The 13384-nt window shown below is 43.4% G+C and overlaps 1 protein-coding gene across 2 annotated transcripts in view; it reads right to left on the bottom strand.

Annotated features, from left to right (window-relative positions):
• Positions 1–146: 146 nt before the first annotated feature.
• The window catches only part of Glt8d2 (glycosyltransferase 8 domain containing 2), a 30210-nt gene continuing 16972 nt past the window's right edge, over positions 147–13384 (bottom strand). For both annotated transcript variants that reach the window (XM_015482832.2, XM_048802915.1), the window contains 7 exons: positions 10146–10317; positions 7237–7354; positions 5825–5909; positions 4904–5016; positions 2669–2835; positions 2131–2243; positions 147–609 (listed from right to left, as the gene is read on the bottom strand). In XM_015482832.2, coding sequence (XP_015338318.1) covers positions 440–609; positions 2131–2243; positions 2669–2835; positions 4904–5016; positions 5825–5909; positions 7237–7354; positions 10146–10317 — 938 coding nt within the window. In that variant the 3' untranslated portion in view covers positions 147–439. The remainder of the gene's footprint in view (positions 610–2130; positions 2244–2668; positions 2836–4903; positions 5017–5824; positions 5910–7236; positions 7355–10145; positions 10318–13384) is intronic.

Genomic DNA, 13384 nt, shown 5'->3' with positions numbered 1-13384 from the left:
TTCTATTATAATTAACACATAGAATAATATATGTGAGGAACATCATAAAAATCTGTGAATATTTTATTTAACAGCCGTTTTAAATGTAATTGTTTTATGAAAGATAAGATTGGCACTCTATTAAAAAAATACCTGCATGTGAAAAATACATTTAGAAATTATTTTAATTTGTTGATATAATTGTCATTTAGTGTTAAGCAAATTGCTGATACTTACATGGGTTTCTTTCCAGCATAATCTGGTCTTCTATAATTCCCACTTAGAGAAGACAGTCAGTGCCACTGTAGTCTGAGATACAGTTTTCACACAGTAGTTTTTGTTTCTTACGTTGTGGATCATACATATCAAACATATGTTCATAAAGAACAACAGAGTTATAGCAGGCTACCAAGGGATATCCACATTGTTACACGGGGAGTATTTTGAATATTAGGTTACATCAGCTATTGTGATTGAGTTTAAATATCCCTGCAGGGTCAGGAACAAACCAGCTTTCCCATAAGTCATTGTGAACACTGGGGAAGTCCCAGGGTTTATGTCTTCCATTCCAGTGGAGTAATTTAGCTTCCTGCAGAAAATGCTCTGAATATCTGGCATCTGGATTCCAGCCTTTATTGTTTTTAGAGGAAAATGATAGGCTTGTTAGAGAATAATATTTTTACATTAAAAATTGATTACAAGTTCATGATATTATGCAATGAAGATAACTTAATATTGCCATTGCTCAGAATATTTTTTGAATACTTCCTCTTGAAGCATATTAAGATCATGCAAATATAATGTTTTAAAATATCCTATTTGGGGCTGGATGCAGTCGTGCACACCTGTAATCCCAACAAGTTGGGAGGCTGAGGTAGGAAGAGTGCAAGTTTGAGGCCATCTCAAAATAAAAAATAAAAAGGGCCAGAGATGTAGCTCAGTGGTAAAGCATCCCAGGTTCAATCTCTAGTAACAAAACAAAATAAAAATTTCTCTGTGATGTTAAAATTTCTTTCCCATGAAAGGAATTCAGTTTGTTTTTTAATAAAATGAAAATCCATTGAGTAGAGAGAGTAGCCAGTGATTCTGGTTTATGATGTTAACAACAAAGCCTGGCTTATATTATTTGTAAACTTAGGTGTGATGGCAGCTGCAAGAGACGAGCTAGTTATTTCAGTGTATTGTATAGCACAGCTGGAATAATGACCAGCTTCTGGAGTCCACACACAGGAGCTGCTCATCCAGGAAGAGGCACATACAGGTGAAGTATCTACTAAGTAAAGCATCTTCTCTGCACCATGACTGAAGGGCTGAGGGGCATGCAGTTTAGGTGATAAAGTGCTTCCAGCTGAATATGTTATATAAATTATTTACATATTTTTGTGGTGCCAGGCATTGAATCTAGGACCTCCCACAAGTTTTATTAATTTTACAAGTCTTAAGACTTGGTTTAGATCCAAACTTATTATTACCCATAGTGTTAGTATTGCCTTCTGCACCCACAGCCCCCGAAAACCAGATCCTTTTTCAGATGATCACTGTGTAGATTGACTTTGCCAACCCTGCCTGATTCCAGAATCTTACCAAGAAAAGAGACTTCTTTTCCTTGGGAAGATTAAGTCTCTGCCTACTTATGAATAAGTTGCGTCTTCTGCAAAATGTAATTCATAGTTTCTATTCAGAAATCACAACTTTTTGTATCGAAGCTCTGCATAGCTGATAGATCTATTTGAGGACATTTTTCTGCACATGGAAATATGCATGTTTGACCTGTGAACCCAGCATTATTATAAATGACATTAGATGGGTCGATGGTTCCCTTAACTCCCCTGCATTGCTCTCATGTATCTGCATATGCTCAGGAAAGTCAGGGAGGATTCTAACAATGACATATATGCAGTCTGCATGGAATCCTTGAGAAGAGACTGGCACTCAGCTTCCACAGTCACCACAGTCTTTTTTTGTGGCACTGGGGATTGAAACCAGGGCCTGCTGCAAGCTCAGTGAGCACTCTGAGCTACAGGGTCTTTTTATTTTGAGACAGGGTCTTGCTAAGTTGCTGAGGCTGGTGATCCTTAGCCTCCAGAGTAGCTGGGATTACAGGTGTGGACAACTGCACCTGGTTTTACAATGTTTTTCTAAAATACTCACCCAGATGTCTTATGTGCCACAAAGGGTTGATTGTGGAGTATTTCCCGTGAAACACAATCAACATTGGTGAGGTAGCTACTCCTCCTCCCAGGGAGCTGCTGTAGAGGTTTTCCCTAAGAAATGGGATACAAGGGAACATTTGGCTCCTTCTCTGTTTTAAAACTTAATAATAAAAAGTTGTAAATTATAAAAGTCAACCTTAGAAAGCAATGTTAGCTTTATAAAATAATCCTAAAAACAAGTCCTGTAAGGAGGAGAAACCAAAATAAAATTTGTCAGTGGATGAGATTCAAGTCATGTTCCTAAACTTATTAGGAAAATGTATGAGGGACTCCTTTCTCCACAAGATTGGATTCTTCTAATTTATATAATTTGAGGAAAGAGTTTTATCTCTGCCCTTTTCTTTGTCAACAGTGCCTCTGTAAGAAATCTGCCCTACGATGCCCATGAAATACTTCTAACCCCTGAGCATGCATAGAAAATTAACTGACTCATTCTCCGCAGGCACAGGAAGGGTGGTGGGCAGGGTGGCACATACTCCACATTTTTTTGCATCCACTTCTCCAGCTGCTTGGTGATTCGCTGGTGCTTCCACTCCGTCATGTTGGCAACGATCACGCCAGGATTGAAAGAGCAAGTGCTAGGGCTGATGCCAAGGTCCTTGATGGTCTTCTTCCGGTAGTCCAGGTAGCCCATGTATGTATTCTACAGAGGAACAGAACACGCATGCTTTCGACCAAGTAATCTTGTTTCTAGAAAGCAAAGCCATACGTTGTCTCCTGGTGTCCTCCAGTGTTACTGACCACGTCTGACTTTCCCTGGCTGGTTTCCCTTCATTTTCTAACCTGATTGCTGATTGCCCCAAGCCACAGTCCCAGCACCTGTACCGTTCCCTCCCGACTCCATAGACAAGCCCCATCCAGTGTGTCCCTGAATGCCACCTGCCTGACAGCCCTGACTTACCTCTGGCCTCCCAACTTCCACAGTGGACAACTCAAGGTTAACCTTTGGGGTGTTTAGTGAGGGATCCCAATCCTATCCCAAACCTGCCTCTCAGTGGCACCTTTATCCTTCCAGTCACTGGAGCACATACTTCCACTTAGATCACCCCCAACTCCTGATTATCTTCTCATCCAAATCTATCAGCAAACTATTGGTCCCATCAAGATATATCCAGAAGCTGCCCCCTTCTCATGTTGCTACCTTCCCATTCCTGGCCATGAATATTCTTCACTGGATTTCTCTAAGTTCCTCCTAATCAGTGTCCCTACTTTCACCCTGTTAACCCTTCTCACTCATCTCAAAGCCTCTGCAGTGGCTTCCTGTCTCAGAGGAACAGTCAGAGCTGGGGGTGTGTGTAGCTCAGTGGTAGAGCACTTGCCTAGCATGTGTGAGGCCCTGAGTTTGATCCCCAGTACCCTCCCACACACACACACACAGCCAGAGTTTCTAATGTGGCCTTGCTACATCCTATACCATCTGGCCTTGGTTACCTCTCCAACTTGTGACTTTCCCTCTTGAGCCTTCTGTCACACTGACCACCTTTAATACAGCAGATACACCTTTGCCTCAGGACATTTGCATGTGCTGCTGTTCCTGGAAGGTTTTTCCCCCCCAAATAACCACATAGATAACTTCTCTCAAGTCAGATGTAAGTTCAAACGACACCATCTCAGTGGAGCCTTCCCTGATCACACAGTTTAAAACCACCCCACCTCTACCCTGATCCTCTGTGAAACATTTCACTTGTTGCCAGTCTCCTCCCACCTGAGTGAAAGCTACACAAAGGCAGGCAAGTTTGTTTATTGTGTCACCAGGACCTAAAACAGTGTCAAGACAGTTCACAAGCACCCAATAAGTTGCTGAGTGAATGGAGTAGGAGATGGCACCCATTCTTTCACCCAGGGACTCCCATAATCTAGCCCAAGGTGCTCTTTCACAGGAGTTGTGGAGATACCTGAGCACTTCTACAGGCAGGCGCTGCTCTGAGAACTTGGTTCACATTACCCCAGCCGCCCAGAATGATTTTACTTGTATTCACTCATTGTTTCCTCACAACAGCTCTACACAGGAAGTACTACTGTTTCCTCTCCTTAACCAATGGGAGGAGCAATGAGCCACGTGTGGTGCCCCAGTCAGAAGCTGCCAAGTGACAGAATCAAGATTCTGACAAAGCTGGGGCTTAAAGGTCACACACAAAATTATTTGCTAGAATTCTTTTTGAAAAACAGCATTCAACTCTCCACAACACTTCGCATTTCAAAACCCTGTTGTTGCTTTAGCATTATGTATAGGTTCAGACTTCTTGATTTCAATCCGTAAGGAGGCCATTACTCTCAACAAAGTCAATAGTCTCCTCTACTGGAAGAAGGAAGCAAAAGGCAAACTCTGAAAACAGAACCAAAGTTGCAGCAAGGCTCCTTCAGCAGAGACGCCGCCTCTCACAGAGCGTGGTGACGAGCATCTCCACAGCTGTCCTTGCTGTGCACGTACTGCATGCTGGACAGGGGACATCACATTATTTCATCACAACTCACAAAAAAACAACAAAATAGTTGATCAGTGGCGTGTAGGAAAGCGGGACTTGGCCGGGTTCAAGTAACTCGTTTGCAGTTGGTGAAGGTGGACCTGGGACTTGGATCCATGGGACAGAACCTGCCTCCTGGAGTCCTAACTGGCTGTCAGGTCTTTCATGATGAAGGTTCCAGTCAGGGGGAGGAGAGAGGGCCAGAGCAGAAGGGGGAAGGCAGGACTTCCAAGACAGGGTGCTCACCTGCAGCCCCACAAGTCTGTCGATGTCCTGAGCAGAGGGCAGATCGCAGTCATCTGAGAAAGCTGCCGCGTGGCCCAGGGCCAAGGTGGTATCATACAGTTCTTGGATATCACCTGGATGTGGGAAATGCCAGCAAGTAAAACATTATAGCACGTGTCTAAGGGCTGCAAAGAGAACTTAAAACAGTTCCTGAATATGCCATGGGGAAGAGTACAGGATCCCAGATTCCAAGTGGCTTCACTATTTGCTTAATAAGAATAATGCTTATTTAGAAAGCCACTTGATAAGTTTGGATTGGCATTGGTCAAGTCTCTTTCTGTATACAGTTACCACCCCAATGCTTATCCTACCTGACTGAGGGCACACGCTTGTAATCCCAATGTCTGGGAAGGTTGAGGCAGGAGGATCACAAGTTCAAAGCCAACTTCAAGAACTTAGCAAGGCCCTTAACTTTGGAAGACCCCATCTCAAAATAAAAAGGCGGGGGATAAACACCCCTGGATTCAATCACCAGTACCCCCCCCAAAAAAAAGTGTGTGTGTGTGTGTGTATACACACACACAAACATACAAACAGGATAAGATAGATATAGATCTACATAACTCTTATTATATATTTATCTTATCCTGTTTGTATGTTTAAGGGACAGAGCACAACATTCAACCCCCACTTAGTTACTTCCTAAGAACGTCATCAGTGAGACCTTTTTTCTGTGCATTTTAGGGAAGCAGAGACAGGAAAGGCCAACAAGGTATTTACCACAGACTCAATAATCAGAGTGGCAAGATGTCAACACTGCTGTCCTCACAACTTTAATGCACATGCAAAATCAAGAGGGTAACTAGCTACATGGAGAAGGAAGAGAGTCGTTCTACTTATCGGCGGCTCCTCTCAAGTGTTCTGGGCAGCCAGTGAGCACACCTTGTACAATCACATCATCGTCTAAGTAGATGACCTTCTCGTGTTGGTGGATGAGCAGAGGGAGATAAAATCGCACAAAGTTCAGCTGTTGAAACAAGAGAAACAATAGTGAGGAAGAGGCTCGCGGCTCGTGTCTTCTGGGGCACTGGAGAGTTGGCTTCGACCGTGGCCTTGGCTAGCTCTACATCTGGAGCAGAAAAAGAAACAGGCAACTAGGATGCCTCACTGGGTCGTCCCACTCTCTGATCTGGGCTCCAGGGTTGAAGCCAGAGCTGGCAGACCAGACTCTCCTAGATCCAAATCCCTGTCGCCAAGGCCGTTGCCACTTTCTCTGAACTGCTGTAATGGAAGTCACTAAGGATCCCTAGTCAATCTTCCAGGACACAAATTGCCTGCCTTCCTCTACATTCAGTCATTTTGATAACTCTCAACTAAATCGGCCTTACAGACACACATGCACAGGTATCATTCCATCAGCAAGCTCAACCTTTTAGTCTTTTTTTTTAAATTTTTTATAGTTGTAGATGGACAGAATACCTTTATTTTATTTTTTATTTTTATGTGGTGCTAAGGATCCAACCCAGTGCCTTATGCATGCTAGGCAAGCGCTCTAACTCTGAGCTACAGTCCCAGCCCAACCTTTTAGACTTTGGTCCAGGAAAAAAATGTTAAAGAAGGCTGGGTTGGTGGGAGTTTAAAAGCTTCACTAGTGACAGCACCAGTAATCATCCCAACTCAGCTCACACTCCAACAGTAACGATGTGGAACTGGGGACAGATCCTACTGTGGACATAGAACCTAGTAGCAGAACTTAGTAAATTTGCAGGGATGAACTTAAGTAACCATCACATGTAGAAGGTGGTTGCAGTGACTGTACACCTGCCATCAAAACCCCCCCACTTCATACAGGAGAGAGCCTTTTATAAGCACTCTTGAACTGAAATTTATTATTATTATTAATTAACTTTATTAATTTCCAGCACTATGGAAAATGCTGGTGTCTCCTGAAAATATGATCTTAGCTGATCCTTAGCTGTGGGATACCCTGATCTAAACGTAATGCAGAAGCACAGTTCCTATATAGCCGATGGCTGGGGAGAATTTTCCTGGCCTTACTGCTCCCCGCCTCCCCCCACCTGCAGCTCTTACCCCACAGACATACTCACACACAAAAATGCAGCTGACATTGTTTTAATGCCTCATTTCTCTTCATTAGCTTCATTATGTTTATGTAGTAACTCTTAAATCCTTCCTGGAGCAGGTGATTTATGAACTACAAATACGCAGCATTTAGTGGAGCTCTAACACAGGGAGGCCCTGAAACTATCCTGTGTGCATCTCAGTGACTACAGCTCTGTATTGAACAAAGGTCTCACCCAGGACTGTCCCCAGTATGCGCGATTCCTACTCACAGGCTGGAGCAACTCAGGCCTCGATGAGTCTGGTCTGATCTTCCCCTTGAGGACCACAGGGTTGAATTCGACGATTTTAAAGTTTATTTCTCTCAGTTTAGAATGTTCGATCCATTTTCTAAAGAAACAACAAAAACCCTCTAGCACACATTTCAAATCTTTCCTCAATTTGCCTATTGCCTCCTAAGAAAGTTTAAACTGTGTATAAACTGAATGAAGTTTAGTTTAGAAAGCCTTTGGATTTTTTCCCCATCTGGTCTGGCTTCACATCTTTTCTTTCCTTTTTTTTTTTTTTTCTTTTCAATTACATAACTTTCTGCAAAGGAAATGAAGCAAAATAGTAATAACCAATATCTCCCCTGAGGGAAATTTTCAGGAACCTGAAAGAATAGAAATATTCATTCTTCCTCATGAAGTGTCATCTGCAGTTGCCAGAACTATCTTTACCCAAAGTGTTAACTGTTCCAAAATGGTATGAAGTAGGACAATCTGAACCTTCAGCTTTGTCTCTCTTTTGGGACACAGGGTCTTGCTGTGTTGCCCAGGCTTGTCTTGAACCCCTGGACTCAAGTGATGCTCCTGCCTCAGTCTCCTGAGCAGCTTGGGCCACAGGTGCACAGGTGTACTCCACCATGTCCAGGGTGATCAAGTAATTTTGGGGTTTTGTTTTTGTTTTGCAATACCAGGGATTGAACCAAGGGCACTTTGTACTGAGCTACAGCCCATTTTATTTCATGACAGGGTCTCACAAAATTGCTGAGACTAGTCTCAAACTTGTGATCCTCCTACCTCAATCTCTGGAATCCCTGGGATTACAGGCATACACTACTGCATCTGGCTTGCCTCAGGTTTTTGTGGGGTTTATTTGGCACCAGGGGTTGAATCTAGGGGTGCTTAAGTAGTGAGCCACAACCCCAGTCCTTTTTTGTATTTTATTTAAAGACAGGGTCTCACTGAGTTGCTCAGGGCCTCTTTAAATTGCTGAGGCTGGTTTTGAACTCGAGATCCTCCTGCTTCAGCCTCCAAAGCCACTGGTAATACAAATGTGCATCGCTGCACCTGGCCCATCATTTTTATCATACGGTTTGACTCCAAGGATGATATGAATTTACCTTTATCAATGACTCTCAGTCTTCTCCATCTGCCCCCCTTCTTGTCCCCCTCCTCTCCTCACTCTATCCCTTTGCATTTTCTCAATCTTATAGAATTTCTGTCTTTTATTCAATTCATAATGAGATTCTTTTGTAGAAATAATCTCCATAGAAAACTTTTCGGAATGAAAGTCACATAGGACAGCATTTGTTCTTGGTTTAAAATTGACAAGAGCCAGGCATGGTGGTACACACCTGTAATTCTGGCTACTCAGGAGGCTAAGGCAAGAGGATCACAAGTTTGAGGCCAGCCTCAGCAATTAAGCAAGACCCTCAGCAACTTGGTGAGACCCTGGCTCAAATTAAAAGTGCTAGGGAGGTAGCTGAGTGGTAGTGTGCCCCTCAGTTCAATCCCCAGTACTGCAAAAATAAGTAAACAGAAAAATAAATATTTTTTAAATAAAAATTGATCAGCAAATTAAACTTGTACAAAATTGAACTTGAACAAAATTTAGATATGCAAAATGTGAACCATAAAAATCAGTCCTGTCCATAAGAAAAAGATAAACAACACAACAGAAAAATAGGCAAGATAGTTGGAACGAACTTCCAAATGGCTGAGAAATGTGTGAGGAAACTACTTACCACTTTCCTTATTTCTCAACCAGATATAAGGGGACATCAGATTAAACCATAGTGAGATGCCACTTGATGACCAAGTAGCAGAGTTAAGGTGGATTCCACCAGTTCTTTGTGTGTGTGTGTGTGTGTGTGTGTGTGGTGTTGGGGATTGAACCCAGAGTCTTATGCATGTGAGGCAAGCACTGTACCAACTGAGCTATATCCCCAGCCCGAATTCCACCAGTTCTAACTCCAATTTATTTTTAGTAGGGTAAAGGATAAGAAAAAAATCAGTTCAAAATTATGTAAAATTATAAAAAGTATATAAGTTTGTAGTTCAAAAATTATAAGGCTGGAGATGTGAATTAGTGGTAGAGATATGTTTAGCATGCATGAGGGTTCAATCCTCAGCCCCTCAAAATATATATATACACACACACATAAAATACACCATACCCACATATACACATGCACACACACACGCACGCGCGCACACATGTGCGCGCACATGTGTGTGTGTGTATGTGTGTGTGTGTGTATATATATATATATACATATATATATACATACACATATACATACACATATACACACACTCCCATGAATAATTAGTGATGACTTGGAACTATATTGAAGCAGTTATGTTAATATTAATGTTAATTATTAATATATGTTAATATTCTCTGAGGTTAAGAAAGCACACCAAATGGGCAGTGACTCAGGAGTCTGAGGCAGGAGGATGGCAAGTTCAAAGCCAGCCACAGCAATTTAGTGAGGCCCTAAGCAACAGCAAGACCCCATCTCAAAATATAAAAGGTCTGGGGATGTTGCTCAGTGGTTAAGCACCTCTGGGCTAAATCCCCAGCACCAAAAATAAAAAATAAAAGAAAGAAAGCAAAGGAAAGAGAAACCACGGTGAAAGAAAGATTTTCACCTAAGCGATGGAAGGACTGGGTTCTTTAGTCCCCAGACAGCCCACTGGTGCAGACTGGGTTGCCTCCCAGATCCACAAGGCTTTGCTGACCTTTCCTCACGGAGACAACACACCTGTCAGCTCACCAGGTAAACCTTAGGGCATCCCCTCATTAATTCTAAGGACATATGTCAATCCAAAAAGGAAATGAAATTCACTTAAGGAAAGAAAACAAAGAGTAAACGAAAGTAGAACAAATGCTCCAAAGACACTGCACAGAGCACCGTATTCGAGTCAGAGTGTTGCGGAGCCCGACCACGTAGAACATGATGTTGGCGTCAGTGTTGCTGTAGATGCTGTTGATGGCAGCCATGGTGGCGCCCATCCTCCCGGCTGCCGCACAGATCACCACGGGGATCTCCTCTTCCATGTCCTCTGCAGTCTCAGCGTCATCATCTAGAAACATCAAAACCAGCCCTTGGAACATGAAGGAATTTCACAGTAGAGCAGTTTAACTAGTGTTCCACCGTCCTGGGGGAAGACAGCACAATGCGGGAGAGACAGCTCATTGTTCTCCAAGATCTAGTCTCTCTTTCACTTAGGAGAGGTGGTTTCAGCTGTAATTGCCACAAAGCCAACCACTGAGAGTGTTTCCCCAGACTCCCTTGCAGCTCGATGTGATCAAGTGCTGATAATGTTCATTTAAGTTAATTCTAGTAACCATGTGCAACTCCCAGGTCTGCCTTTCAAAGGGCTGCGTTTCCTGTCTAGGATGCTTTTCCCATTCTTTCCTGCATGGCTAGCTCCTGCAGATTAATTTCAGAAGCAGGATAGACATCAGATACTCTGGGAGCATGTAACAGTGCCCTACAGACAGTACACCCTTGGATAGGTCCCTGATGCGCCCTTGCTTATAATTGGATCTAACAATTGGTTGCACACCCTTCCTTTCTCTTCTATGATATAGGAGCTCTCTGAGGGCAGAGGAGGTGTCTTGTCAGGAGTGGCAAATAAATCATTGCTTTGAACTCCATGGCCGTGGACATTGGAGACACCGCTTCTGGGAATCTTTTGGTGTGATGGTGCTAAGAGAAATGCCCATTTGGTGTTAATGGGGCAGATTCCAGGCCTGGCATGCAATTTATGGTATCTTTGAATTCAGATGCTTGCTGCCTTGGGGTGGAAGAAAGATGGACATGCTCAATAGCCTTGAGGCACCAGAGGCCCAGAGAGAGAAAAGATATGGGCAAGTAGCTAAGCCCCAATTAGCCTGTTCCTCCTTGACCTCACTTTTGTTTACCTTGAAGAAGTTTTTCTCACAGTAAATCCCTTTGATGCATATAAAATAAAGTCCTTGAGTCTTGCTCTGTTAGAGGTCAGACCCATCTGGCTGACCAATCCACCAGGCCCCACTTTTTACCTATTTTTGTGTCCTTTGTTTTTATTTATTTTCTTTCTTTCTTTTTTTTTAATTTTTTAAAATTTTTATATGGTGCAGGGGATCCAACCCAGTGCCTCACACATGCTAGGCAAGTGCTCTACCACTGAGCCCCAGCCCCAGCCCTGTTTATTTTACTTCTTATAACTTTTCTCAATCCGACTCATAGCCTGTGCTCAGTACACTGACACAGTGAGATCTTGTCTTGTTTATCTCTGGGTCCTCTGCATCTATCCCAATGACTAGCACATGGTAGAGCCTCAGTAAACTTTGGATGGATAGACAGATGGATGAGTTTATTAGGCATCTCTATTTCTGCACCTACCCCATTGCACTTGACAAGTCTTTGTGTCTGTTTCCTCCACTAGACTGTGAACTCATCATATTATCCCCGCCGAGTCTCAAACCTTGGAAATGCTTAAGGAAAGTTTGCTGAACTGAACTGAATGGATGGATTGGCCCGAGAGAACAGGGCTCTTAAGGAATGGTTTGCAGGCTATTCCTAGGGCAGAGAGAGGGAAGGGTTGAAAAGCGGGGGCAGAGCCTGGCTGCCAGGCTCAGGCAGAGGCCTTCAGCAGGCAGCAGGCAGTAGGTGGTAGGAGGAAGAAAGAGAGGGCATCACACCGCCACTGCCAGAGAAGCTGGGCCAATTTAAGCCCCCCAAACCTGTTAGCTGCCCAAAAGTGTCTCCTTCAGAACAAAAGCTGAAGGCACACTGGAGACCTGTCGGGAAGGCTTGTCTACTCTGAAGTTCTTCAGTGCTTGTGTCCATCTTTGTGGCTTCTTTGGGAATTGCCTGCTACACTATTTAGATCCATGGTATCAACAAACTGGTGCTTCAGCCAACCCCTTCAGAGTTGGCACTGTGAATCCATTGGGTGCCCAGAGCAACTAGAAAACATAACCATGATAGAAGGGTCTGGAAATTAGTCCATTCCCACAAATCTCTCTTAGCAAACCATGCTTATTTCTAGAAGTGAAACGTCAGCTGTCCCAGTGCTAAAACTCACAATCAGAAAGTATTGGTTTTTTGCCAAAAAGATCAACTTGTCTGGCCCAAATAAGATGGGAGTGAGGCTCAGGAGATCAGCATGCAAAATCACAAGGAAATTACCTGGACAGAATGCGGAACGTGGGTCTCTTGCTTTCCTTCAGCATGTGACGTCATAGGGACTCCAGATGTTGACTTATAACACTGGTTCTTTGAATTAACATTCTTTGAATTACAAAAATTATACTTCTTTAAAAACTTCCGGTCCAAATGGAAGAGGATCTGGTAAATTGTGATGATTTTGCAGATCTCTCTACTCCCATCGGAGAGGTAGATCTCAGCCCCCAGTGTGGTGTGTGCCCAAAGCCCTCCTTTGTGTAAATTCTCAAGAATTCATTACTACAGACATGTATTATTTTAAAACCACAATGGAATCCTACTTTTTATACCCTCTGCAACTGGCTTTTCCCATGTAACATACCATGGCCATCTTGCCACGTCAACACTACATTCTCTTGAACTGTGTTTTAATGATAGATTCTTTTTTAACAGTGAATGGAATCAAATGTGATATTAGATCCACTCTTGTGGTCCCAACACTTTGTTTATTGTACGCAACTGATTAATCAGTCAGGACACGCATTTCCGTACAGTTGTTTGAACAGCTGTTCTAAGACGTACCCAGAGGATGAGCTGAGGGAGTGCCCTGGTTCCAGCAGGGAGTGAAATGTAAGGAAGAAAGAACCAGAAGCTCGGAGGGCATCTGACCTTGCTGACTTCCTTTCTCTCTCTTCTAAAACAATTTTTGGAGGTATACTTTAGACGCTGTGATGGGCTAATCATGTCCCAACAAAGCTCTTATGTTAATGTCCTGACCCCCAGTAACTTGAGATGTGACTGTATTTAGACCTAGGCTCCTTGAAGGTGACTTTCTGCAAGCCTGGGAGAGAGGTCTCAGGAGAAACCCACCTGCTGGCACCTTGATCTTGGATTCCCATCCTCCAGAACTGTGGGAAAATAAAGGTCTATTCTTTTGGCCATCTCCCGCCCCCCCCCCCCCGGCCACCCGCTCGGTGTTTGTTTCGTGGCAGCCT

Source organism: Marmota marmota, unplaced genomic scaffold (assembly GCF_001458135.2).
Source record: "Marmota marmota marmota unplaced genomic scaffold, marMar, whole genome shotgun sequence".
Classification (NCBI taxonomy): Eukaryota; Metazoa; Chordata; class Mammalia; order Rodentia; family Sciuridae; genus Marmota; species Marmota marmota.
The sequence above is the reverse complement of the archived record's forward strand: the minus strand, read 5'-3'. Positions and strand labels throughout refer to the sequence as shown.